The 27500-nt window shown below is 34.8% G+C and overlaps 1 protein-coding gene across 13 annotated transcripts in view; it reads left to right on the top strand.

The window, feature by feature from the left end:
- The window catches only part of EHBP1 (EH domain binding protein 1), a 333981-nt gene that overhangs the window by 264925 nt on the left and 41556 nt on the right, over positions 1 to 27500 (top strand). For 6 of the 13 annotated variants that reach the window (XM_082358003.1, XM_082357997.1, XM_082358007.1 and 3 more), the window contains 6 exons: positions 7202 to 7349; positions 15432 to 15539; positions 18674 to 18798; positions 21208 to 21346; positions 21494 to 21600; positions 24291 to 24414. In XM_082358003.1, coding sequence (XP_082214129.1) covers positions 7202 to 7349; positions 15432 to 15539; positions 18674 to 18798; positions 21208 to 21346; positions 21494 to 21600; positions 24291 to 24414 — 751 coding nt within the window. The remainder of the gene's footprint in view (positions 1 to 7201; positions 7350 to 15431; positions 15540 to 18673; positions 18799 to 21207; positions 21347 to 21493; positions 21601 to 24290; positions 24415 to 27500) is intronic. The other 7 variants (XM_082358000.1, XM_082358008.1, XM_082357998.1 and 4 more) reach the window with 3 other exon arrangements.

The raw sequence follows: 27500 nt of genomic DNA, 5'->3' as shown, positions 1-27500 counted from the left end.
TAGCTGTGTCAAAGCCGCTGGGATGCCACTGCTGATCACTTTAATTACTACGACTAAGGAGGATAAAATTAAAAGTAGCACCATTGAAGCAGTGGAAGAAAGCTTGCCTAGATGTCGGTGAACTGTGAAATATAAAAATTGCATACCAATACATTTTTATGGAAAGGAAACAAGGAATTACATTACTTATTCTTGAAGAGTTTGTCCTTAAATTGTCAAGTTTTACTAGTGCGTCTATCTCTGGCAGATTGTAGAGCATTTTAGAACGATAAGAAAAATAGTAACTTGAAGACATGCTGTGAAAGGGCTAAATATTTTTTCAGTTTATGTCCAAAGTGGTTAGTTCTGATCCATCTTCTATATTTGAATATTTTAAATTCATTGTGTTGAAATGCAAGCTTTTTGTACCGTAACAGGACTTTTGCCTTATTCTGAAGATGTTAACAAAGAGGAAAGTGAAGCTTAAATGTACCACATTCAGCACTTTTCTGAAGACTTATAATTTAAAGTCAGAAACCTAAGTTTTAAATGAATATAAGTAAGTTAATTTCTCTTTACCTCTCTGTATTCAGTAGCACAAAGGGGAGTTTAACCTGATTTGTATAGCCCAAGTGTAAGTAAAGAACTGTTGTTGTTGTTTTTAATGACAATAGCAGTAGGGCCTCAGACAAATTTTCTGAACACCAGTAATGTAATAGCTAGGACCAGCACTTTGAAATCAGACAGATGGTGATTTTAATTCTTACTGTGCCATTTACAAGATGTATGACCTTGGGCAGTATATTTAAGTGAGATTCCATTTCTATCAAATCAGAGTCATAGTGGTTACCTCAGAGTGGTGAATGGTAAGTGAGACAACATGTGTGAAAACACTGCACAGGCACACAGCTAGTATTTACTCAAAAATACAGCTTCCATCAAACCCTCTAAAGAGTGCATCTGTCTTACAAAAGCTAGAATGTTCTATATAACTCAGTCTAACTCTGTAAATAATACTGTATAGAAAAAGGTAAATGTCATCAGACCCATTCTTAGAAATAGGAAGCCTACTTCAATTTTTTTAAGTTTATTTAGACTAGGCAGGTAAATGAAAGATACATAGGTTTCCTATGTGTTGAATTTTTCGAGTGTACTTTTAATGACAGCAGTCTTCTAAGTTACTTACCTTTGCATCCCATTGAAAAGATTCCTTTATTTTTTTCAACAGATATAGTAAACAGATGACTTATTTACAGCTGTGAGTCGCTATCTTCTTTTGAATGCAGAAGGGTCAAAACAGATAACACGTTTCTGTACTTGAGTAGGTTTAGGCAAACCATCATTGTCAGAAATATTCACCTATACAAACATACAAAAATAATGAAATAATCACTGCCCTTACTCTCTGGTCATTTTATTCCTTTGACATAAACAATATGTTTCTTTTGAGTAAAAGACACATAGATTTTGTTGCTATCTATTCTTTAAATATTACTTTAAAAACTGACTTTAAAAAAATTTTTTAATTTAATTTTATTTATTTTTTTATACAGCAGTTTCTTATTAGTTATCTATTTTATACATATTAGTGTATATATGTCAATCCCAATCTCCCAATTTGTAAAAACTGACTTTTAATGAAGCTTATATATAAAAATTAAAATAGTTTTACATATAAGGAATCTGGATATTAATAATACTATCAATTAAATTGGTTGCATAATCAATTGCTATAATTACAAGCTTTTCCTAGTGACCTTAACAATTAACTTCTATTTTTTCAGTTGGTTCTTTGTCTTAAGGAAACTCAATGGGTGAGAAAACAAACAACACAGATATGCCATCCCACTGGAGCCCTCTAAGGCCCAAGCAAAATTATCTCTGTGGTGTTAGGACATTAGTAGAAAAGTAAATCAAGGCAATCTGATAGGGAACTAGAATTCTGTCAGTCAGGCTCAAGATTTTGTGCTGTGTCCATAAACTTTGTTTACTGTAGGGTTTTATGAGTTGTAACCTGCCCTTGCAGTCTGTTAATGAGGCTAAATCTTGCTACTTGAGAACTGAATTACAGCACACCTCTGGGCTAATGGTTATAAACAGAAAGTCCCATTAGGGCTGCATTCTGATTTGTTCATTTACATTTTTTCTATTGTATAGAGAACAATGATGGGTAAATAGGTACAAACAAACAATTTACATGGAAATTGATAAAGTGTCCCTAATTAGTATTTAAAGTTTGTTTTATTAATGATTGCCTGCTTTAAATTGCACTCTTGGTAAGCTCTCAGAAACATTTGCAGGTGGGAATATTATTGGGGGAGGAGGGGGAAGCGGTAGCTGGTAAGAAAAAACTAGGTTCCCATTTCATATTCATAAAGGTAGAATCATTTATTTCATTTTTATGCAGTTAAGATGACCCAAGACCACTTCATCTTAGTCTGAATCACCAAATTCCAGCTCTTCGAGAAGTTATTACACGCAGTGAAATTCACTTAAACCTAGTTGCCTGAGGCATATCAAATAATGGTTTTTATTAGTGCTCTTAACTTTTCTTAAGTTTGAAAGATGAAAGTTTAGTAAAAGCTCAATTTTCCTCAGTTGGTCATGTAATTTGATACTTTTGGGGGATCAAATAGTTTGAAGGTTAAAAACAGGGCCCTGTAGTCAAACAGACCTGGGCTGGACTCCTGGCTCTGACATCAGTTCTAGCTGTGTGACCTTGGAACTCTAAACCTAAATATTCTCATTGGTAAAAATCAGGTTGTAAAAATTAAATGAGATCATGCATATAAAGCACTTAGCACATAAAAGCTCAAGAAATATCAGCAACCGTCACCAAAGTCACCATTATCAAGCCTGCATTTCCTTTTATTTTCTAAGTTCAGAAGTATTAATAATGAACAAAGGATTTTTGTATATTATTCTTGCATCTTTGGTCTCACTCTGCCCAGTACGTACTACTCCTCTAACTACAAATAAGCTCGTGTCTCTAAATATTAAGAAAATTTCCCTTGAGGGACTTCTCTGGTGGTCCAGTGGCTAGGACTCTGTGCTCCCAATGCAGGGGGCCCGGGTTCAATCCCTGGTCAGGGAACTAGATCCCACACGCACGCCGCAGCTAAAGATCCCGCATGCTGCAAAGAAGATCCCCCACGCAGCAACGAAGATCCCACGTGCCTCAACTAAGACCTGGTGTGGCCAAAATAAATAAATAAATAAATATTTTTTAAAAAAGAAAAGAAAATTTCCCTTGAATGTTAGATATCTCTTCTTTTGCCCCTACCACCCACCCCAGACACCTCATGTCTTTCCTCCCTTTCCCCAAGACTTTTTAAAAATAACTTTTATTACAAGAGTAGTACATGTGTATTATAGAAAGTTAGAAAATGAAGACAAAGAAAACAAAAATATCACATTTCCATACCCAGATATCTCCACCATGACAATTTTGTGAATAACCTTCCAAGTCTTATGTATGTATTTATTTTGCCAAAAAGACAAAACGAAGTCATTACTGTATAAACTATTTTTTCAGTCAAGTTGTATTTTCTCTCATTTAATAACTCTAATTATATTCACATTTCTCTAATTGATTCAACAGTGTCCTTTACAGCTGGTTTATCCAAATTAGTATCTAACCTAGGACTACACATTGCATCTGGTCAAGTCCCTTTTGTTGGTGGAGATGGTGATTAGTTGTTTTTTGTTGTGTTTGTTTTCATAACTCTTATTAAAATGACCAGATTAATTGGCCTGAATATCCTACTTTCTAGATTTGTTTGGTTGCTTCCTTGCTGTGTCATTTATCATGTTTCTCTGTCTCCTGTGTTTATGATAAACTGGAGGTTGTATCTGAAGGCTTAGTAGATTCACTTTAGACATCTGGGCTAGAATATTATAGGTGGTGTTTGCTTCATGTGCTTCATATCAAAAAACATGTAACAGGGACTTCCCTGGTGGTGCAGTGGGTTGAGAATCCGCCTGCCATTGCAGGGGACACGGGTTTGATCCCTGGTCCAGGAAGATCCCACATGCCACAGAGCAACTAGGCCCGTGCGCCACAAGTACTGAGCCTGTGCTCTAAGGCCTGCGAGCCACAACTACTGAGCCCACGTGCTGCAGCTACTGAAGCCCGCGCACCTAGAGCCCATGCTTTGCAACAAGAGAAGCCACCGCAATGAGAAGCATGCGCACTGCAACAAAGAGTAGCCCCCACTCACCACAACTTGAGAAAGCCCATGCGCAACAATGAAGACCCAACACAGTCAAAAATAATTTAAAAATTAAATTTAAAAATTAAAAAAAAAAAATAACATATGGTTGACTCAACATTAGTGATGCTAAGACTGACCATTAGAGTAGTGGTTTCTAATCCCTGATCTAGTTCTGATCTCTCCATTTAAAATTAGGTTTTCCTCTTGCAATTAGGAAATAATCTGTGTGGTGTTACTTAAGCATATGGTCCAATCATTAATGCTGTAAAACAAACAATCCCAAACTTAATGGTGTACAATTTTTTTTTAATTCTCAGATTCTATGGGTCAGGACTTCAGATAGGGTATAGTGTGAATGCTTTGTCTCTGTTCCACATTGTCTGGGGTGTCAGCTGGGGAGACTTGAACAGTTGGAGGTGACCCAAAATGGCTAAAGCGGAGATTCTGAAGAAGGCTTTATTCACATGTTTGACACGTGAGCCAGGAAGACTTAAGGCTGAACTTGGCTGGGAATGTGGACTGGTGCACCTACGCGTAGCTTGGGATTCTCACAGCATGACAGCTGGGTTCCCAGAGAGTACAAAATGCAAGAATTTCAAGAGAACTGGGCAAAAGGGGTGTAGCCTTTTCTGACCTAGCCTTGAAAATCACCTGCAGCACTTCTACATTCTGTTGATTATGTACAAGTCACTAAAGCTGGCCCACTCTCAAGGGGAAGGGAATTAAGCTTTACCTTTTGACGAGGGAATGGCAAGGTCACATTGCAGAAAGCATGTGGGATGAGAAATACTGTCATGGCCATCTTTGGAAAATACATAATATTATTATTATAGCTGGTATTATTTTATAAAGTAGAGCTTTCTGTAATTGACTGCGACTATTTAGTTGCCCTAAACTTCAGTTCCCACTGGAAAGACAGGATAAGTGTTTGACTTTTTTCCTCTAATTAGTAATTTTCAGGAGTTCTTTTAAAAGCTACCTCAAATGAGTTTATATATCCTTCTAAGAACTTTTTGAATATCATAATGAATTGATGAGTTTTCATTGATTCAGTATGTGATTTCGTTGATTCAATTCATTGCAGTCATTGTTTGCTTGTTTGTTTTGATACTGAAATTGCTTCAGTTTGTCCACTGGGAGCTTCAAGCTTGTCTCTGGGTCCATTCAATAGCTCTGTTAATCTACCCGCATTAATTTGACAGCTCTCTATTCTAGCCATCTCAAAATTTGTGAAAGAATTGCCTAGGCTTGAACTCCACCAAGCTAGTGCCTTACCCCTATCTCTTCTGACTCAGCTTTTTTCTTCCCTCTACATCTAATCAGTTACTAAGAATTGGTACAGGTACCAATTCTAGCTCTGATGTATTTCTTACACCTGTCTCCTTCCATTCCCATTGCCACCATCCCAGTTCTGAATCTCATTATAGCTTCCTTGTACTGTTTATAAGAGCCTCCTAAGTAGTCTCTTTCCAGTCCCTCTATGCCAGCCTATCGTATACACTGTTGTCAGATTAATCTTTAAGCTTTCTCAGATACAACTCAGGTTGATCATTCCCCTTGACAAAAAAAAAAAAAAGAAAGAAAGAAAGAAGAAAAAAAAAGACACACACAAAAACAAGCCTCTTTCTTCTGAACTCTTCATCCATTTTTATCGCACCTCCTTACTGTGGCTGTTTTATCTTTCCCTCTATATTGTAAGCTTTGAAAGTATAAATCGTTAAGTTTTCATATCAAGTACCAAGTACCAAGGTATGTACTAAGGACCAAAGATACAAAGATAAATCACATCTAGCTCCTGCCTTCAAGTAGCTCAATTCTACTGAGAAGGAGATGTTTGTACAGTTATAACTTGACAGGTATTATTTTAAAAAGTAATCTCACACACACACACACACACACACACACACACACACACACACACGGTACTATAGTAACAGAAGAAGGAGAACTTCATTCCACCAGTGGTGAAGAGGGAAGAGTAGTCAGGGGAAGTTTAGTAGATTTAAACTGAATCTTGAAGAATGAGTAGGAGTTAAATAGATGAGAGAAGAACATTTCAGGAAGACAAAATGATATATTCAAATCCATGGATGCATGAAACTACATGATACAAACAATTTTGTATAAATAGATGTGAGGTTTTATAGAGATTGGGAGAGGTTAAAGGAAGATAACTGCACAGATATGTTGGGGCCATATTATTTCAGGCTTTGTTTTGTCATAATAATGCCTTATATCATATACTTTCCAGTTTACAAAGCAATTTCACATTGATTATTTGCAATTCATAATAACCCTTTTTTAGGAGGCAAAACCTATTTTAGTTATTTAATTCTCTGTCATTTTTAGTTATTTTAAATATCAAAAAACACACTAGATTTTACTTTTTCTTCTCAATGTTTGTCTGGGGGGAAGGCATAGTAGAAATGAGGACAGAAGTACATCAGTTACCCAATTCTGATTTTAAAACTGTCAACAACAATAACTGTGGAACTAATGTATACTATCCCCATTCCTGCTGTAGCCCCCTAAAAATACCACTTCCTATATTTGATCAACATGATGTAGCAGCATTTTCTGCTCTCAAAGATTTCTTGTAGCCAGTGCTCTATGCCTTTACTAGAAAATTGCAAGTTAAATTCTAATCTTAGAAAAATAAGGTATTAATTGAAATTCTGTTTTCAGTATTGTTACCTTTTTCCTATAAGCCTGATTATTTTATTAATAGTAGATCCTGCTATTTTCTCAGTAATTATATTGCCAAACATTCTTTAAAGGCTAGTTTGAATCTTTAACAGATATAATACAGTAATTTGTAAATGTTTTTTAAAAATCTGATTCTTGGATGTCTTTTAAAAATGGTATGACATCCAACTGATATAGAGCATCCTATTTATAATGTGGGCCAAGCACCATGCTGTAAACCAGTTACTATCATGATGATCAGATTGAAAATGAAATTGCATTTCTGTCAATTACTGAGTTGGCAACTGTTCAATATATCTTAGCAGCAAGATGAAGAGCGACGTCGGCAGCTGAGAGAGAGAGCTCGTCAGCTAATAGCAGAAGCTCGATCTGGAGTGAAGATGTCAGAACTTCCCAGCTATGGTGAAATGGCTGCAGAAAAGTTGAAAGAAAGGTCAAAGGCATCTGGAGGTGAGTTAAAGAATCTTGTATCATATTCTACACACAACCCAGAAATCCACAATGGACGTTTTGGGACTTTTTATTCTTACTTCAAAATGTGCATCAAATACATAAAGTTTCTAGCCTATCGGTATGTTACAAAAAATTTAAAGCATAGTAAATCAGAAGATGACTATTGCCAATTTCCAAATCAACTCCAGAAGTACTTTGATTATGATTAAGTATGATTAGTACTCAAGAAATACTAAGAATATGATTTAGGAGAAAACTCAGATGGGCCTTGGTTTGTGATTCCCCATGATGCCTCATTAATTGTATTAGGAGTGAGTAAAATGCAATCAAGTCCTCAACATGTAGATCACAAGACTTGTTAGTGGAGAGCTTTGGCATGAGAGATTTTCACTTTGAACCAGATCTTTGGAAAGTAGCTTTAACAGTGTTCCAGCATTATAGCCTGACATGTAAGCATTTTGAATAAGTCTCATATGCATTTCTTCTTAATCTCCTGATTCGAAGAGGGTCTTTTTCAATATCTGTAGAAATTATTCTAAGCTTTATTTTAGGACAAGGACTGTACATATAATTAAAGGGAATTTTAGTTTTGCCTCTCAGTGCTCAATTTGGGCATCTTTAACTTGAAACTTTTTACATTTTTATTTGAGTAGTATATTCAAGAGGCCTGTGGGGTTTTTTATTTCAAAGGTATGTGACCTATTTATCTACCAAAACATGCCAGGTACTTGTCCTGAGTTAATCTTAAATGCTAAGATCACTCTGGAGAGTAGGCAAGTGAGGACTCGAATAAGACCTTAGAGAACTGAAACAAAGGAAACCATTTCTAGGTCAATGATAAGTTTCTTCAAAGTAAACTGAAACTTACTGTTATTTCTAATCGATTCCTTATATTAAAATCTTACTGTTGCAGAGCATTCCAACCAATGCCTATAGCATATAACTTTCCATCCCATACATTTGAAAGCTGCTTTCCCAAGTAGCTGTGTATCTGTCCATCTGGTATTCTCAGAATGTTTGTTTCTTAGTTAAATCCTTCATCTTACCTTTTCAACTCCTGTCATTCAGAATTTTTATTACAGTTTCTATACTCACTACTAAAGTTTTATAGTAACAGCAGTAACTACTCACAGCTACATTATATAATGCTATTATAATTTGCTTTCATTTATGATTAGTAACAAGATGTTTCTTTGATATCATAAAAATTCCAGATATTCTAAGTAAATCTTAAAAATCTTTGCCTCCTTGCATCTCAGAAAGATAGAAAAAGCCTCATATTCTTGACCCTCCAGATAGACTGCCCTAAAGCTACTAATACTACCTCCGTGTGGTATCATAAACCCATAGAAGAGCAGTAATAATAAGATAGAGAGGCATCCACTGTCTCAATTTTTTTTTCTAACAGTGAGCAGATAACAATGCTAAATGAGTTGTGAACTCTGGGAAGGCTAAGAGTTAAAAATTTCTGATTAATGGTGTGGGATAAGTCAGCTGTGTAATTGGTCTTATCTCTATAATCCAACCCCAGTTAAGGCTAAGCCAGGACTAGACTAGGTAGAGAGACTTAGTCAGTGTTACAACCCCCAAAATGGGGATCTTCCCAACTTGGTAACTAGGGAAAGTGAAGACCTGATTTTGGCATCATGCAGCAGTCAACAAAGTGAATAAAGAACAAGTGAGGATTGGATCTCTGAAGCTAGCAAAGAAGTACAGACTAGAAAAGGAAAAGCCAGGTGAAATGAAGATGGGACAGGGTTCAACAGATGACTTATGAGAACCTGCTGAAGAGTCTAGACTGTTCCCTAAGGAGACCAAAGTGCCCAGGGTCCATTTCTCTCATAGGACACACCATACCTTGGATGTTGGAAACGGCCACATATCAGATGATGGGCTCTTAATCAGAGCTGAGGTTGAGCTACAAGCAGTGCAGGCCTATTCCTTGACCTCAGTGGTGGATATTGGCCTGTCTTCATAAAGGTGTATGGATCCGACTAGGTCTGCTCTGGCATCAAGGCCTAAGCTGAAGCTATCAAGGCCGGAGGCGGGGAAGAGACCTTTAGGTCAAGGGAGAGGGTAAAATTCCTGCCTAGAGTTCAACCATTCATACATACACATTTATCTGTTTAGCAGTGCCAGTCACTGTGCTGGGCCGGGATTCGGCAAACTTCCTGGAAAGGGCCAGAGTAAATTTTTATAGCCTTCTCAGACCATATGTTCTCCGTCTTAGCTACTCGACTCTGCTCTTGTAGTCTGAAAGCAGGCATGAACAATATGTAAATTAATGGGCATGCCTCTTATTTACACCAAAATGGTGGTGGGCTGGATTTTGCCCCCATGCTATAGTTTGCTGACCCTTACATAGCAAATTAGAAATTCACTTGATTTCACAAGAGTCTAATTCCTAAATGAAAATAACCCTATGGGGTTGATAAGTCAGGGGAAACAGTTAACAAATTAGTGTCCATTCTTCCAATGTCTAATGGGAATTATCAGGTCTGAATAAGGAATAGTGTGAAAGGAGGAGAGAGAAATGAGTAGGGACCAGCCTAGGAGACAGACTAGGGTGGGAAAATTTTTGGAAGCAGTGGTCCAAAGTGACAAAGAAGAGGGGGTAGTCAAGAGCTGAAATAATCAGGTGAAAGCACAACCTAGGGGACGTGTTGAACATGACGCTCAAACTCACTGCCTGAACCTACTTGAAAAGCCTGTTTTTTTTCCATTCTCAGCAGCCAGCCTCAGTGAGGAAAGGAAAACTTAGTAAGTTTGAGGTGAGGTGTCATAAGCCTCAGGTGTCCGCAGAAAATATATGCAAGATATTTTAGGTCATGTAAAGCCAGGTATTCAAGCATCCCACTTGCATCCTATTTCAACCAGAAGTAGCCTAATTCTTGTGAAATAGCAGAATCAGTCCAAGGAGCTACAGCCTAGCTTTTACTTGTCCTCCTCTTGACATAATTTTAGGACTTAGAGGAGAGTCAGGTGATATTGTGGTATACTACATGTGTTTTTTCAATTTCTGCTTCATTGTTTAGTTATAGACCTATAACAGCCTCCTTTTAAAATCCTCATTTTAGGTAACAAACTTGTGGGTTCATTTATTGTATTGATCTTACTTGGCAAGGTACAGTTGTTTGTGGATGAATTGTGGTATTTTCATTTTTAGTTGTATGATATTGTGGTCAGAGAATATGCCCTGAATTTCTGCTTTGAGAATTAATAAGTTTTTATTTTGGCCAAATAAATGTTACATTTTTATTAATGGCCCATGGGCACTTGCAAGGAAGGTGTTTATCTAGTTTGAAGATGATATTATAATATATCATATATTTGTTATATATTACATGGGATATTGTATATGATATAGATTTTGTATATTTTGTGTCCTTATGTATGTGTGTATATTTTGTGTATATATGTCATATATGTATTTTTTTATTCTGTAGCTTATCACTTTGGTTTGGATTAGGTGAGGGTCATTGAACTTTTAAACTGACATTTTTGCCTCTCTTTGATTTAGATGGAGTAGTGTACTTTGTTTTTGCATTTCAAATGAATAAATGAAAATTTAAAAATTTTATCCATGAGAATGTTTGTGTGCCTGCATTATCCTTATTTCAGTTATGGCAAATAGATTTATCTAAATTTATTGACCCAAAATAAAATCTTACAGACCTTCAGTAATTTTTATTTTCAGCTTCTATTAATAATATATTTGTATTGTTTTCTCTCATTTGTTTGATTTCTACAGAATAACTTTAAAAGTTATGAATTTTATAGGGGACCTTCAATGAGAATTTTAAAATCATGATACAAATGAGAAATTTTATTCTGAATATTTTTTTTTTCCTGGGAAGAAACAGTTTCATGTACACTTAGGTACAATCTCTATGTTCTCTAAACCACCATTTTGTGTGAATATTTTTTTAAATTAATTAATTAATTTATTTTTGGCTGCGTTGGGTCTTCATTGCTGCACACAGGCTTCTTCTAGTTGCGGGGAGCAGGGGCTACTCTTTGTTGTGGTGCACGGGCTTCTCACTGCAGTGGCTTCTCTTGTTGCGAAGCACAGGCTCTAGGCGCACAGGCTTCAGTAGTTGTGGCTCGCAGGCTCAGTAGTTGTGGCTCACGGGCTTAGTTGCTCCGCGGCATGTGGTATCTTCCCAGACCAGGGCTTGAACCCGTGTCCCCTGCATTGGCAGCCGGATTCTTAACCATTGCACCACCAAGGAAGTCCCTGTGAATATGTTTTTAATGGTAGCCTTAATTTCTTTTTTTAAAAGTGCAGATATTCTTTTTTTACTGTCACCAGATATCCTGATTTTTCATTCAGTTTATTTATAAAGGATAAGTGTTGTAAGACTGGCCTTATTGCTGTGCTATTAATCATACCACTGGGATCCCCATTTTGCTTATAGTGCTGTACAGTGTCAGCTGGAATGCATTGTCTCATTCCAGTGTATATACAATCTCTTTTTACCTTTTCCTACATACATTATACATGCCATGCTTGCAAACCACCTTCCATTATGTATTGGATCTCTAGTTTACTTTCTGCCACGCTTACCTACTGGATTTTCAGTGGTTAGCCATAAAGATATATATAATCGTATATATATCATATATATAATATGTAATATTTTAAACACACACACAAAGACAAACATGCACTTTAATTCTGCTAAAATGCATTTAGAGTATTTTGACAGGTGTTAAGAAATGTGTAACATTTTAACTATTGAAAAGAATTTGTGTTCATTGTAAACCTGAAGTCAGTGAATGGAAAGAAAGTGGAAACCTATTCTTAAGAAAACCTGAGCTGTATGGGAGATCAATTTTTACTTTTCCCCTTCCCAAATAGTAATCCTTTTATCTAAGGTTAACAATACATATATAAACATTGAGTTAACCCACTCAGCATTACTGGTGAGTGGTAGTATAGGTAGAGATTTCATTTAGCCGGGAAATAAAATGAATGGCACCTGTTTAACATCACACAGGAGCCTGGCACTGTGTAAAGGGGTAATGAATATCCCACTGCATAACCCCAGGACCTGAAGTACCCATATCCAACCACAGTTCCAGGCTTAGCTTCTTTTCATAGCAGTGCTGTCCTTCTAGTCACTGGCTGGAGAGTCATCTGCCTCACTCTTCCTCTCCTCGGTATCCCTCCCCCAACCACCCAATATCCAGTTTGTTTTCGAGTCATACCCACTCCCAGTTCTTTTATGATAGGTTAAGCTCTCCATACTACTTACCTGGAGGTTATAACAGTCTCCAACTTGGATTTTCTGCCTCCAGCCTTTCTGTGCTAGAGTCCAACATCTTACTCAGCAATCTCGCATGAAGGATGCTGTCACATGGCTCCAGGGATTGCACTTCCATGTTCAATCCCTGGACCACTTTTTCTTTCACATGTGAAGGCATATCAGAATGTAAGCAAGAGTGATATTTTAGGAATAATACTGGAGCTACTCTAATTTATAAAAAAAAAAACATAAGCTTCAGGGCTTATATTACTAGTAATTATTTTATAAATATTTCACAACTGATTACCATGAAACACTGTGGTAAGAAACTGCTTATATAGACTGCTGTCTGTTAAACAGCACATTGCCGATCATGTTTGAACACAAATGTCTCTCCGTTCCTACCAAGTAAAATTTAAACTTCCTATCCTACCCTTCAATGCTCTCTGCAGTTTTACCTTTCAAGTCTTACCTCCCGTTATTTCCCTTTAAGTATGCTTGAGCAAAATAAGACTTTATACCATTCTTTGAACATAACCTACCCTTTCCTGCTCTCATGCCTGTAGTGCCCTTCCCTCAATTGTACTTTTTGAAATCCTGTACATTTCTGAAGACCCAATTTAAAGGTTAGTGCTTCCAAAAAATAATTCCTGGTGCTACTGGCAAAGAATAATCTTTTCCTCCCTTGAATTTGCTCTATACCTTATTTTTACCCCATAACACTTAACTGTCCTACATCGTATTATAGTCATTTGAATGTATAACTTTAAGGTGGAATAAGTGTCTTATACAACTTGGTATCTCTTCAACATCTAGCAGTGTTTTGTAAATTGCAGATCCGGCGTATAGTAGAAGTTTCTTGAATAAATAAATGAATGAATGTTTAATTTTTTGTTTTCACTCTATATTAATTCTGGTCAGTAGTAACCAATAAAGGCTGATTGCAGCAACAAAGTACTGTACTCTAAGAACTATGGGTAGTAAACTATCTCTGATAAGAGGAAGTGTTCTGCATACTTACTTGGCACGCAGGAAATATTTGTTAATTCATTTCCCTTTACTACAAAATTATTTAGAGAAGAATTTTTGAGGATAATGAAGATGAAGGTACCGACTTTTATGAAATTAGTCAAATAGTTGTACTAAGCATAGTTGATTAGAAAAGCTCTCTCAACTAATTGTACTTAAATAATATAGCCAAGTATAATACCTTAGTGATTTGAAAGCATTTAGCAGTGCTTCTCCCCTGGGGGCATTTCTCATTCTTTTTATTTGTGTTGTATTCTTCTAAATGGCTTACATAGTACATAGGAAGTCTTCAATAAATGTAAACTATTATTAATATTAATGCTCATAGTAAATATTTACTTGGGAAGCCCAAAATCAAACACAAAGCTCTACAGGGAAAAGGACAAATATTGAAGGTTTAAGCCAAAGCTATAGAATTTAGTATTTCTCAATTGTAATAACCTTTGGAACACCTCATTATTAATAAAAGTTGCCCTATGAAAAATAAACTGTAGAATAGTAGGGATATTCTTCAACTCCCAGGGCTAGACAGATATTTCTCCAAAAGGTACATTGCCTGTCAATAGCGGAATTTAAGGCTTAACTTCTAATATACAAGTCAAATTACTGCTATGACTTTTTAAATGTATAATGTTCAAAATTACTTAACCATTTTTATCACTAGGGTTTAAAAAGGAAAAATATGTAATAGAAATCTTTTTAAAAATGATACCATTAATTAATTATGACCTAAGACATTTTGCTAAGTGTATAAAAAAATAGTGTGACTACCTTATTCCCATGTATTTACTTTTGAATAACAAGTGTTTCTACCAGCCTTATGTCTTCCAAGATGTACTGTCTTAATTGTTTCTGAACTTTCTTTTGCATAAAGGTACTGTCTATTCTCGTCTCAATCTTGTCTCTTAATTCATCCATAATGCTTTTGATAATATTTCATTAATAGCACAAAAGCATTCAAGTCTTCATGCAAATGATTTAAATATAGCTACAAGTTTATAAAGAATGAGTTGTTTCTTTATACATTTATATCTAATAAATGATAAAAATGTGAAATTTAGAAACGTTATTTGATGACTTTGTTACCAAACCAACTTTATTTTTTTAAAATATTTTTATTGGTTTGTTTGTTTGTTTTTGGCTGTGTTGGGTCTTCATTGCTGTGCGCGGGCTTTCGCCAGTTGCAGCGAGCAGGGGCTACTCTTTGTTGCAGTGCACAGGCTTCTCATTGTGGTGGCTTCTCTTGTTGCTGAGCATGGGCTCTAGGCGTGCGGGCTTCAGTAGTTGTGGCACGCGGGCTCAGTAGTTGTGGCTTGTGGACTCTAGAGCGCAGGCTCAGTAGTTGTGGCGCACGGGCTTAGTTGCTCCACGGCATGTGGTATCTTCCCGGACCAGAGCTTGAACCCGTGTCCTCTGCAGTGGCAGGCGGATTCTTAACCACTGTGCCACCAGGGAAGTTCCCCAACTTTATTTTTGTGTACTGTTATTAGAGATTACCAGTAGATTACATTTTAAAACATAGGGATTCAAGGAGCTCAGTGATTCAGAGACAGCATGTGACAAATTGTCAAAATTTTTGCATCTGCTTTGATGTGACAATTCATCTTTGACATATGAATGTAAAATATAAATGTTAATCCAGTAGTGAAAAAGTAACTTAAAACTGATTTCTTAACTTGCTCATCTGTGTCAGACCTGAATTTGAACTGTCATTACAATACTAATTTTTTTCCTTAGTGTTTCTAACAAATGATATAAAATAGAAATAATATACTAACATTATTGCTACATTTTCCTACAGATGAAAATGATAAAGTTGAGATAGATACTAACGAGGAGATTTCCGAAGGCTTTGTTGTAGGAGGTGGAGATGAACTTACTAACTTAGAAAATGACCTTGATACTCCCGGTAATTTCAAATTATAAATACTTTGTGTCCTGCTGCATGGCAAACTCTTATATTTTTATTATAACTGTTTATTAACTATTAAAACTGATATATTTTTATTATTATCTCATTAATCATGATAATAAGTTCTTTTAGTAGTTTTATTACATCTTACACCCTCACAAATCATTTAGCTAAATCCACTTTCCATCAATTTTATGTTATTATTTTGTTTTAGGCTTAATGTTAAAATTAGCAATAAAATTGAAATAACAAATTTTAGTTTTTCTCTTATTACTAAGATTCAGTTTTATATTTTATGTTATATAGGACAATTTGTAGACATTTTATGATTGGTTCCCTTCTCAGCCTAAATATTTTGTTGTGATGTTGTAAGGTATAGATGTAGTACCTATGGAATGCTTCAAATGTAAATCTAAACCATGGATCAGATTTTCTGATTTGGTTTGGAATTGATAGTCTTAGTGGTAGTATTATTTTATAAATTTTGTACTTACCTTAAATATTTAAATATTACTACTAATAAATTATTTTATACATACTTAATAACTGATCACAATAAAACTCTTTGAAAACTGCTTATATAGATTACTATTAAATTCATCTCATATTGTATATCAATAAATATTATACCGATAATCACATTTGCAATTGAACTTCTGAGTTACTGTATAAAATATAAAGGTACTTGCTGATGATTAAGTAGATGAGTGTTCCATATGCACTACCTTTATTAGTCAGCAGCAGGTAGCTTTGTATATGTGAGAGGTTCCATAAATACTTATTGAATTGCATTCTTATAGCCATAAAAAATCTTTGGCAGTCTCTTTAAACTTAAAGGTAAGAAAGTGAAATCCCTAATATTTATCTTTTCCTGTAAAAAGCTACAGGGAGGGAGAGCAGGTATTCTTCCCAGCCCTGGCATGTCCCTACAATGCTAACTTGCTTTGTTTCTTCCCTATTTGAAATCATGCTGTTACTTCTCCAAGAAACAATCAAACATGGTCTTCCTAACTATAGAGAGCACCCAAAAAAATCTGTGTCTTTTGTCAGTAGCTCCTTCATGGTCTAGTATTAAATAATACTTTTACTAGATACAGGTCAGTATATTTATAATTGTACAAGTCCAGGAGAATGCTGATATTTAACGAAACTTAAAAAAAATTTAACCCCAAATTAAGACTGCGTTTTACTTATTTCTATTTAAAATACTTTAGAACTTGGGTAAGTTTGATTTTTCTTTTTGAAAAAAATTTTTGTTGTTGCTTACCCACCCTCTCACCACAACCACCATCAAAGTCTTTAGTAGAAACCAGTATCATCTCTTTACCACGGAGGGCATCCAGAAGTACAGAATTAAAGCCTTAACATTCGACTCATGGAAGTATAAAATCAGTGACAATAAGTGGTACATATTTCCTGATTTAACAATAGATTATGAAGACAGGAGAAATTAGCCCTTTCTTGGGTAAGGTAAGGAGAATTTTCTAGTTTTAGTTACAGCAACTTTGTGGGATATTTTAATGTATTTAAAGGTTGGTTAATATTAGGCCTAACAGGCTTGATTCTTGTCCTTCTTAAAAACACTCTTCCTACTTTTTGTATACCTAAAAAGAAAACACATCTCAGTCTTCCTGTTTTTGGAGTTAACTAATATATTGTTTACAACTCTTCAGCATGCCAGTAAGTGTTGGCGAGTGCATAGGACAGACTTTCCAATTCAGACTATGGTTTATTTCATGGCAGTAAGAAATAGGAATGCAAACTGGAATCTGGAAGCATGTAGCATACATTATGATTTTTTATCCTGGCTTTATTTTCCCCAAAATTCTTTTTTTAATATGTATATTAAAGTCATAATTTTTTAATAATAAGTTGTTTAATCTTTATCTTGATTTGACCATAGTTCATCAGATATTGTTTAAAAGAGAAGCCTGGCAATATAAACTGACCAATTTGCATGAAAGTAATGATAATAGCATTTATTAAGAGTCTTACAATTAGAAAACTTATTAATCTTTATGAAAAATATCATTCATCAAATGGTTGGCATGTCTTTTATAATCATTTTATTAAAGAGTTGCTTTGAGTGAATTTGTTTAAATAGAATTATTTGTTTCCATTCTCTTCTGAACTATTTTATTAAATAAAGATTAATTTACTTGCTAAAAATATTTGAAATTGTTTTTTTAAAGTTATAGCCATTTTTTATTTATTTTAAATTTCTATCCATATTTCAGACATTCCAAAATGTGATAATCTTTATTGTACTTCTGCCCTCTGATTAGAAGGTATTTGTAAACATATACCCCGTTTCAACGCTGGGTATATATGTATACCCATAAACATTGGAACATTGGATTCTAACAGTGTGTACATGACTGTCTAAGATCATGTTAAGAACTTAATATGGCATTATATGTCTAAATTTAATATACTAGAAGAATTGAAACAATAAAATAATATAATTTATAATCAAATGTGTTACCTCTTTTAAATACCTACTTTGTAATACCTTGTTTCATTATGTACAGCCTATACTGTTGCTAATATAAATATGTACATCAAATATGGGCTTAGGTTTTCAGGTAAGCATAGCTGCTATTAACTATAGAATAACTAAATAGTCTTTAGGCATGTTGACTATATTCTTTAAGGGGACTGATTTTGGGGAAAAGTACATATATATGAATGTATATCATACACACACACACACACACACACCAGAATATATGCTAAGAGACTAGATTTTATTTATTCCCACCACAAAAAAGAAATGATAATTTTGTGACATGATAGAAGTGTTAACTAATGCTATGGTGGTAATCATATTGCAATATATAAATGTATAAAATCAACACATTGTACATCTTCAACTTACACAATGTTACATATCAATTATGTCTCAATTTTTAAAAAGGGAATATAGTCAATATGCCTAAAGACTACTTAGTTATACTATAGTTATATGGTATGTAGTATAGTTTATGTATACATACATACATATATATATAAAGAGTTCTGCTTCTCTTTTTTTTCAATATAGTAATATTTTTATGAAGTCCTTTAAATTGATAGCCTACACATCTAAATGCATCTCATACAGTTATTCATAGTATTTGCATATTTAACAGAACAAAACACTAAGTTGGTGGACTTGAAGCTGAAGAAACTCCTAGACACTCAGCCACAGGTGGCAAATTCACCTTCCAGCGCTGCTCACAAAGCTATAACTGAAAGTTCAGAGCAAGACATTAAGGTAAATCTTACTTGTTTAAAATATTTGACTTAGTATCTGTGTATTCTAATTTCCACTGGCACTTCATAATCCTAAAGTCAGTTTCTTACCAAATTCTTCACATTAAGATTAAGATATACAAATTTTTATTAAATAGCCAATAAATTAGATACCAGTATGGTAATCAGTATTCAGGTACTGTTTTTCAGAGAAACTACTACTTTAAGTTGATATGTCAGTAAAAGTAAAAACTATTCTTGACTTCTGTGTGCATTTGTATTTTGCTAACGAGAATGTTGCTAAGAGAATTCTAGCATATTCTATCATCTTCAGCCTTTGACCTGTTAAGATGAATTAATTCCTGAAGATGGTATGTGAATATAAATTTTTAAGATACTTGCATGTGCTTTGTGCCAATATAAATCTTACCTTGTGTAAGATTTTAGCCAAAATGCAACATTATAAGATGATGATGATAATGATGATGATTTGTAGTATTTATATTATCCCCACTCAAGCCATTCCCCCCTTTTCCTTGCACTGTATCGTAAATATTTCTCTAGCTTTAGGGCATTTCTAGTCTTGTATAACTTTTTCACCCACCTGCGGACTATGGGGACTGCCCTGCTGACTGAAAGGATTTCCTTCCCCTGACATAGAGATGCTTTGAAGTCCCAAAACAATGACTTTCATTGCTTTTCCCTTATACTGTCGGTTTCTATAAATTGGTGATGAAAGTGTGTGGCAGCACCAGAGGACTTTTGGTCACTATCTTTGAACAAAAGGAAGCCTGGATCAGGTCTGATTTTTTGCGTTCAATTTAGCTTTCTGCACTGGATTTAATGCAGAATGAAGCTGGACTAAGAATAATACAATGGATTGAAAAGGCTAACTGAATTAGTGGGTTTAGAGGAATACATTTGTAAAGTGGCAGAAGTCCCTAGTCATAAAAAGGTTTCTTAAGATGGGATTTGCTGGCTAATCGCACTGATATTTTAGCATGTTGCCAGGCCTCAAAAAATTTAGCCGTGTTTGTTTATTTTGGTAAAGACTTGAGTTTTAGACTATTGGGCAGTTATTATGATAACACTAGAATACACACTTTTCTTAAACAAACAAACAAATAAATAAAGGCCATAATTGTTTCTATCCTAGCTACATAGCTAGCATATTATAAGCATGATACTAATAATAAATATATAACTTAAAAAAATAAAACAGAGGTATTTTTATTCTTAAGGTTTAATTATCTAAATAGATGCAGTTGTTTTTGCTTTCCAAAAAGCTCTTAAATGTAGTTATTTTCAAACTTATTCCAACAAAATGTGTGCTTTAAACAGCTTGTCTTTGTATGGATCTTTTTAGTTAAGATTTTTTAAATGGTGCTTATAAAGAACATATAGAGTCCATCTGTTCTCTTGAAGCTTTCAGCATTGATTTGGGGTTTTATTTTTTTAATAAAATGCAGTTTACACGTTTATAAATGAGGCATTCTGTGTTTGTGGAAAAGGATAAACTGTTACCTTCCCTTGAGGATTCTGTATCCCAGGCCTCCTTGAGGCTAGAGAATAGGCCATTGGAGGACTCCCTCATTACTGATTGTCTCAATGCAGAGGAAGGGCAAAGTCTTGGTAGCTTTTGATAACCAGTTTCAGCATTCAGCAGGCTTAGCTATTAGTCATGCATCTTAGCCTTTCCCTATTTACTTTCAAAACACTTAATAAAAATAATAAAAGATTAGGTATAAAATGAAATATTTGTTTGGTACACAGCACCACGGTATCTGCGGCTTCCACACACTGCAGTGGTTCAGTCTTCTGGGATATTTCTTGTTGATAGAACCATTTGAATTTGTTACCAGTATTAACATAGGAAGCTCTGGAAAAGATAATTGTAGTTTCCTTAGCTGTAAAGGGCTTACTTACAAATCTGGCTTTGGAAAGTTATAGCTGATGAAATGCAGTTCAGTGGGGTAGTGTTATAATCCTACCTTTTAGCCTTCATCCAGCATTAGTGGTTTATCTCAATGGGCATAAAATTAGAAACTAGTTCTTCTTGTCATACAAGTCTGTGGGACTGTACAGACAGATGGGGCAGAATAGTGGGGCTGGGGTGGTGGGGCAGTGGTAGACAGAGGCAGTGTGGCTTTTAAATGATACATATCATCAGAAGAAGACATGGGGGTTCACAGTATCTAATGAATCACGGTTATCAAGAATGATCCTCCATTTAAACCATGTCTCCCAAAGGTTTCAGTTACAGGCAACAGACCTTGCCGTTGAGCTATTTAGAACATCTCTTTATAGTCCTTTTTTCTTTCAAAACGTTTCTAAGTTGGCATTATCTTAAATCAGTAAAACTTGTTTTACTAATGTGTAATTTCACGTTTATAAGATCAGGACTCTCTTACCACATTTGTTTCACTTTTAGAATGGCACAGAAGATCTCCGGACTGAGCGATTACAAAAAGCAACAGAACGATTTAGAAATCCTGTTGTGTTTAGCAAGGATTCTACAGTAAGAAAAACTCAACTTCAGTCTTTCAGTCAATATGTTGAGAATAGACCAGGTAGGAACACTTTTTTAAATGTTTTCCCATCTTATGATTTAACAATATTTATATATATATATGGAAGCTGATAATGTAAATCCACATTTCAATACACAAATATCAAGCTTTATAATAATTTTACATGTCTTTCCCTTTTTTTTTAAGAGATGAAAAGGCAGAGATCAATACAGGAAGATACAAAGAAAGGAAATGAGGAGAAGGCAGCAATAACTGAAACTCAGAGGAAGCCATCAGAAGATGAAGTGCTTAATGTATATTAATTTTTTGTGTGGTTTCATGATTGCTGATAATTCCAAACTGTATGTGGAAATAGTGCCTTTATTTGTTAAAATGAGATGTTAGGTTTTTTAAGATGTCAATCTCCATTGCATTCAAAGCAGAGTGAGAGGGGTGCACTGTTGAATTAGTCTGCAGTGTGGTGATAATTGTCAGATAAAAAAAATGAATTTTTCAGAGTTCCACAGCCCCAGCTTCCTTGAGACATTTCCATCAGGGCACTTCCCATAAAGAGATTCCAGTATTGATCTACTGGGAGGATTTTAATTATTACAATAGCAGATACCGCAGAGCTGCAGTTAGAGGGAAAAGTCACATGAGACCTGCTAGAATTTCTCAGCCAACCCATTTTGTTGGCTTGGGTTAATGGGTGTTCAACCTTTCCATTATCCAGATCAGCCGTGAATTACTAGCTGAATGATGTTTGCATTAATATAATATATATGGTAATTTCTTCACTTAATTAACGGGGAGGTTCAGCTCAGTAGGGGTATGGGCTGATCATGTGTAAAATTGATTTGTGAGGGAAATATTTGATAGACCGCAGGGAGAAAGCTGCTTTTGATGGACAGCTGCGGGACAGAAGCAGGAAGAACAAGTTTTAACTTGAATTTTTGTCTGGAAGCACTGCTCTCTTTAATGGTGCTACTTTTTTTAAAATTATTATTATCTCCAGTTTGTATAAATATTTTCTTTGTTTTTACTGTTAAAATTGTCTATTATGGATTTTAAAATCCTTGCAAATGTAGTCAGAGTTACAAACTACATTTTAGAGCTGTAAAAACTTCTCATTTTTAAGTTCTCGTTTTAAAGTTGTTTTACTAAAACCTGGCACGTCTTAATACATAGAAGAGCTAACTGGTATATCCTGATGAAATATTTGGTATAATTTATAAGATACAGAATATTTGAGTGTACTATATACTCACACTAAAGAAATCTGACTATAAACTTTGTTACTATTTTTAACTGAACCAATCAGTACAAGCAATGAAGTTTATGTGTTGCTTATCACTTCTGTTTTCTTATATCTTTGTTGCTTTTACTATGTTTGTTTTGTCCCTCTGGATGGAAATGAGAATAGTCCTTTTTGAAAATGCTCTGCTGTCTGACAGATAGATACGAAAAGCATTCACCAGATTCCAGATTTTAAAGCTACCATTAGCATTTATTCTGTTGTTATAGTTTTTCTGTTTTATTTCATAGTGAGATGGGAGAATATCCACTTTGTATGAATCTTTTAAAAATACAGTAACTTATTTGATCAGTCTATCCTGAGACATTATCAATTTCATGATTTTTTAAAATATTTCAGCTTTAAGTTTGTCAACTACCATAGTCAGTTTAACAATAAGCTGGTTTAAATTGAGTTCATGTGTGAGTACAGTTTACTGGTTCCAAAGATAAATAAGTTATACGTATGGTTAGACAGGTTTGTTGATTATGAGAATTCCAAAATATCCTCGTAAATAACATGATTCTTGATTTTGTTTCTTGTTTAAGGAGTAACGAAAGATAATTCCTCATGGCTTCTTAGAGATTAATATGCTTCTAGGTAGGGAAGGGATTTGACACAAGAACGTTGTTCACATTTATTTCTCTGAATAAATATTGTAAGTGCTGATATTAGTAGTGGTAGTGGTGAGAGTAATCACTTAAGCGGTTCTTCAGTATTTCTCAGCTACTTAGGAAACTAACCCCTAGAAATGCCACAAGACAAACAAGCATTCCAAAGGAAGCTATAATTTATCAGTTTGGTACTATACCATGAATAACCCTGCCCCCTAACGATTTCGATTTGTAATAGGAAAATAAAAAGTAAGCCTATATTGGTACTTTATAATAGAACTGCTACTTCAAATAAAACTTCTAAGGATAATTTATTTTAACATGCTTGGTTGTAAAAAGTAAAATTTCAGATTGAAATCCAAATTTGGTTAAATGGAAGATTAACCAAATCAGTGTACTGGTGGCATTAGATCCAGTGTAGCAAGGTTTGAAACCACCTGTCAAGTTAGAATTCGCAGCTACAATAATTAGTAATACATCAACAGAATGACATGTTAAAGTACAGAAGCCAGCTGGAGGGGAAACTGGAGATATTAGAAACTTCTCTTTTATCATTTTTTAAAAATACTTTAAATAGTATAGTTACTATGAAAAGAAGAAATGTATCTTTTTAATTTTATATTTTTGTAAGAACAAATCTGATTTTTTTCAGGATAGATTCTTTAAGAAGCAATTCCTTAGTTAAATTCCATTTTTATATATTACACTTTTGAATTAAAGATGTCATTGGTGTTTGTTTTGACAGTCACCAAGGGAAAATTATCATCTATCCTTGTCCATGCTTAAATCACTCTGACTCAACTCTAAGGAGAATTTTTTCTTACTTAGTGTTAACTTTTTAAATCTGGCAAATCCGGGTGTTAAATTATAAATATAATACTAAACAGCCACGATTTTCTCTATTTACAAAAGTTTTACAATATTTATAATTCATATGAAAATTTTTTGAATCACAGGGCGTTGCTTTTAGGTACTAAGAGTGATACTAAGGGCGTATTTGGTTCTCTAGGTAAGTGCTTTACTAAGTGTTTGTAGAAAGGAAAAATGCAACTTACAAGTGATTTTTTTTTTCTTTCCTGTTTGTTCTCGTTAACAGAAAGGGTTCAAAGACACCAGTCAGTATGTTGTAGGAGAATTGGCAGCACTAGAGAATGAGCAAAAGCAAATTGACACCCGTGCCGCGCTGGTGGAGAAGCGCCTTCGCTATCTCATGGACACAGGTACGGTGCCCAATTACACTGTAAACAGTTTTGGCAAATTGAGCGTTCACAAACTCTTATAGAGTTTTGGAAGTGTGAATCTTTGAAGCCTGAATGTTCAGCAGAACTGCCTTGAAAATAAAAAGGCTGCGATTTGCAGCCACCTCTCTGGGCCCTGGTGATAAGAGTGCCTTCATGGGAAGTGATAACTCGCCCTGATACCGTGTGAGCCAGCACTATTGAACAGTGTGCTCATCCATGCAGAGTTGGAATACACATCTGTGCCTCATTGATATGCCACTGCTTAAAAAAAAAGTAAGATCTTCACTGTTCTACTGATTCATTGGTAAAAAAAAAAAGATTTGGCCAGCTAAAGCCATGTACTGCATGAAACGGAGCACTATGCATAGGGGACATCTCCACGGACTAGATCACTGAAATTTGAGAATACTCTCTGGTTACTGATGCTCCACAATTTTTTTTCAAGAGAACTGGTTTTTAAATGTCTGTAATACTTTGTGTCACAGTTGCATTTGAAAGGATTAAGGTATATAGGAAGGTTTGTAAAAATGGTTTAGAGCAGCAAGTTAGCTCCTAACCAGAGGGTAGATTGGCATTTAATGCTGATTGCCAATAGTGATTGAATAGATCTAAGTGTACAGTAAGCTATTGGAAAAAAAAAAAAACTGTATGTGTGTATATTTTAAAGATATATATATTTCCTTAAAATATATGTCTCTACATATATATTTCTTTAAAATGCTGCTCCTACAAAAGGGGTAAAAATGGGAAATAAATTCAAATCATTCATACCAAATTAAAAGTACACTATATTAAGTAAAAAAATGTCAAAATGTCAGTGGAAAATCTATTCCTTTAATCTAATTAATTGCTTTAATTTTATGGCAGTGTTAAAGTAGATTAGTAAAGTAGATTAGTAAATTAGTAGTAGATTAGGATTGGAAAGCTTTCTTGAACTTTTTCTTCTCTATTTGCCAAAGATATATTTATAATTAAAGAACTCCTCCAGAAATAAGCATTTATATGGGACATTTGAAAATTGCCTACATTAGTGAAATCAGAACATACTAGAATGTGAAGAGACCTTTGCTTTATCTGGCCGGATTGGTTTCAAGCTGTGTTCTGTGGAGACTTTAGGGCTTCTTCAGAGACACCTCGGGGCTGGCAGGACAATAAGGGAGCAAGCAGGTAGATGTCTGGGTTTCTTACCTTACTTCAAACAGAGTAGCTCTGAGTTTATTTATCTGAAATAGCGGGCTTCTTGGATGAGTTCATTTAAAGAAAAGGTTCTACTGGTTAAAATTTAAAACAAAACAAAAAAAGGTTTTTTTTATTTTTTGAAAACTATTACCTAACCTTCTTATTATACAGAGGAGACAGAGGCACAGGAAAAGCTCAGTGCCACATAGATCAGGCTGACCTTCAACTAGCATGCAAGTCACCAGAACCCTATTATACCATACCCTTCCTGCTATGCCAAGTTACCTAGAACATGTTTATCATCGCCCTAACAAGTTACATGTATGCTCATTCATATACATAGACTTTTGTGTGGATTCAACAGATACGCCATAAACCAACATATGGCTTCACATTTGCATTTTTCCTTTGGTCTCTGAAGGTTTTTGAAAATATTATGTTAACTATATTAAAAATGTAAATACTAGGTAGTGTAATTTCTGTAATACATTTTTAAATTATTTCCTTTATATATTTTAAGGAGACTTTTTTTTTTTTAATTCTTTCAAGTAGACCACCTTTCCTCTTTGTGTTGGATAAATTAGATGTTACTATAAAAGAGCCTTATGTCACAAGAGAAAAAGCTAGAAATTGTTTCCTTTCCTTGTTTCACACTTGGAGCCTGATTTATTGAGGGTTCTAACCAAAATAGACTCAAGTTCTCCTCCCCATATTACATATTACCAGTGAAGCTTTGTAGTGGCCCCAACTAGAGATCATTTATCATCTGAAAGATAGTCAGGGACTACAGATTGATTCTAGAATCTCTTCAGGGCTTTATATTCCATACTACACAGGACAGAATCTAGTCTAGACTGGATCTGCTAGACTTGGTTCCCCAACTTGATAAATGCCAAGAATCCCCCTGGATTGTATTGAACCTCCTCCAGCTCAAATAATGGTCTCCCAAGATTTGCCTAAAGCCTGGGTAACAACTGAAGTAAAAGATAAGGTGTTAGAAAGGAAAAGCATATATTTATTCATCCTTTTCCTTTTTGGGGTTCCCATACTTCCAACTTTTCATTTATTATAGAAGCTAGTACCTTTTCTCTGGTGTGTTAGAGTTTTTGTGTACTTTCTGAATCTCAGCCTTAGAATTAAGCAGAGCGGATAGTATCCATATTCTTTACATGATAAAACTGAGCCTCAGATAGGGAAAATGGCTCATATAAGATGGCCTAATTACTAACAGCTGAGTTAGGGCTTGAACCCAAGTTTTTAGGTTTTCTAGCTCTTGAGACAGTTCTCTTTTCCCACTATATCTTTTTTATAGCAAAAGCATACTTTACCGGCTATTTCAATTTTTATATACTTGTAGGTACTGACTATATACAATTTTTAATTGTATTGATTTGAAATTCACGTATAAAATTAACCATTTTAAAATGTACAATTCAGTAGCATTTACTACATTCACAGTATTGTACAATCACCACCACTATTTCCAGAGTTTTTCATCACCCTAAACAGAAACTCTGTACTCATTAATTCCTCATTTTCTCCTCTCATGGTCCCCTAGGACTCGCTAATCTACTTTCTGTCTCTCTGAAATTGTTTTATTCTAGATATTTCATATAAGTGAAATCAAACAATAGTTATCCTTTTGTATCTGACTTCTTTCACTTATTATAATATTCTCAAGGTTCAACCATATTGTAATGTACCACTACTTTATTCTTTGTTGTGGTTAAGTAATATTTCATTGTATGTATATCCCACATTTTGTGGAGTCATTCATCCATTGATGGACACTTGGGTTGTTTCCACCTTCTGGCTACTATGGACATGGTCTAAAAGCATCTCTTTGAATCCCTGTTTTCAGCTTTGGGGGTTATATACCTAGAATT

Source organism: Balaenoptera borealis (assembly GCF_965194805.1).
Source record: "Balaenoptera borealis genome assembly, chromosome: 15".
Classification (NCBI taxonomy): Eukaryota; Metazoa; Chordata; class Mammalia; order Artiodactyla; family Balaenopteridae; genus Balaenoptera; species Balaenoptera borealis.
This window is presented reverse-complemented; position numbering and strand designations above follow the sequence as displayed.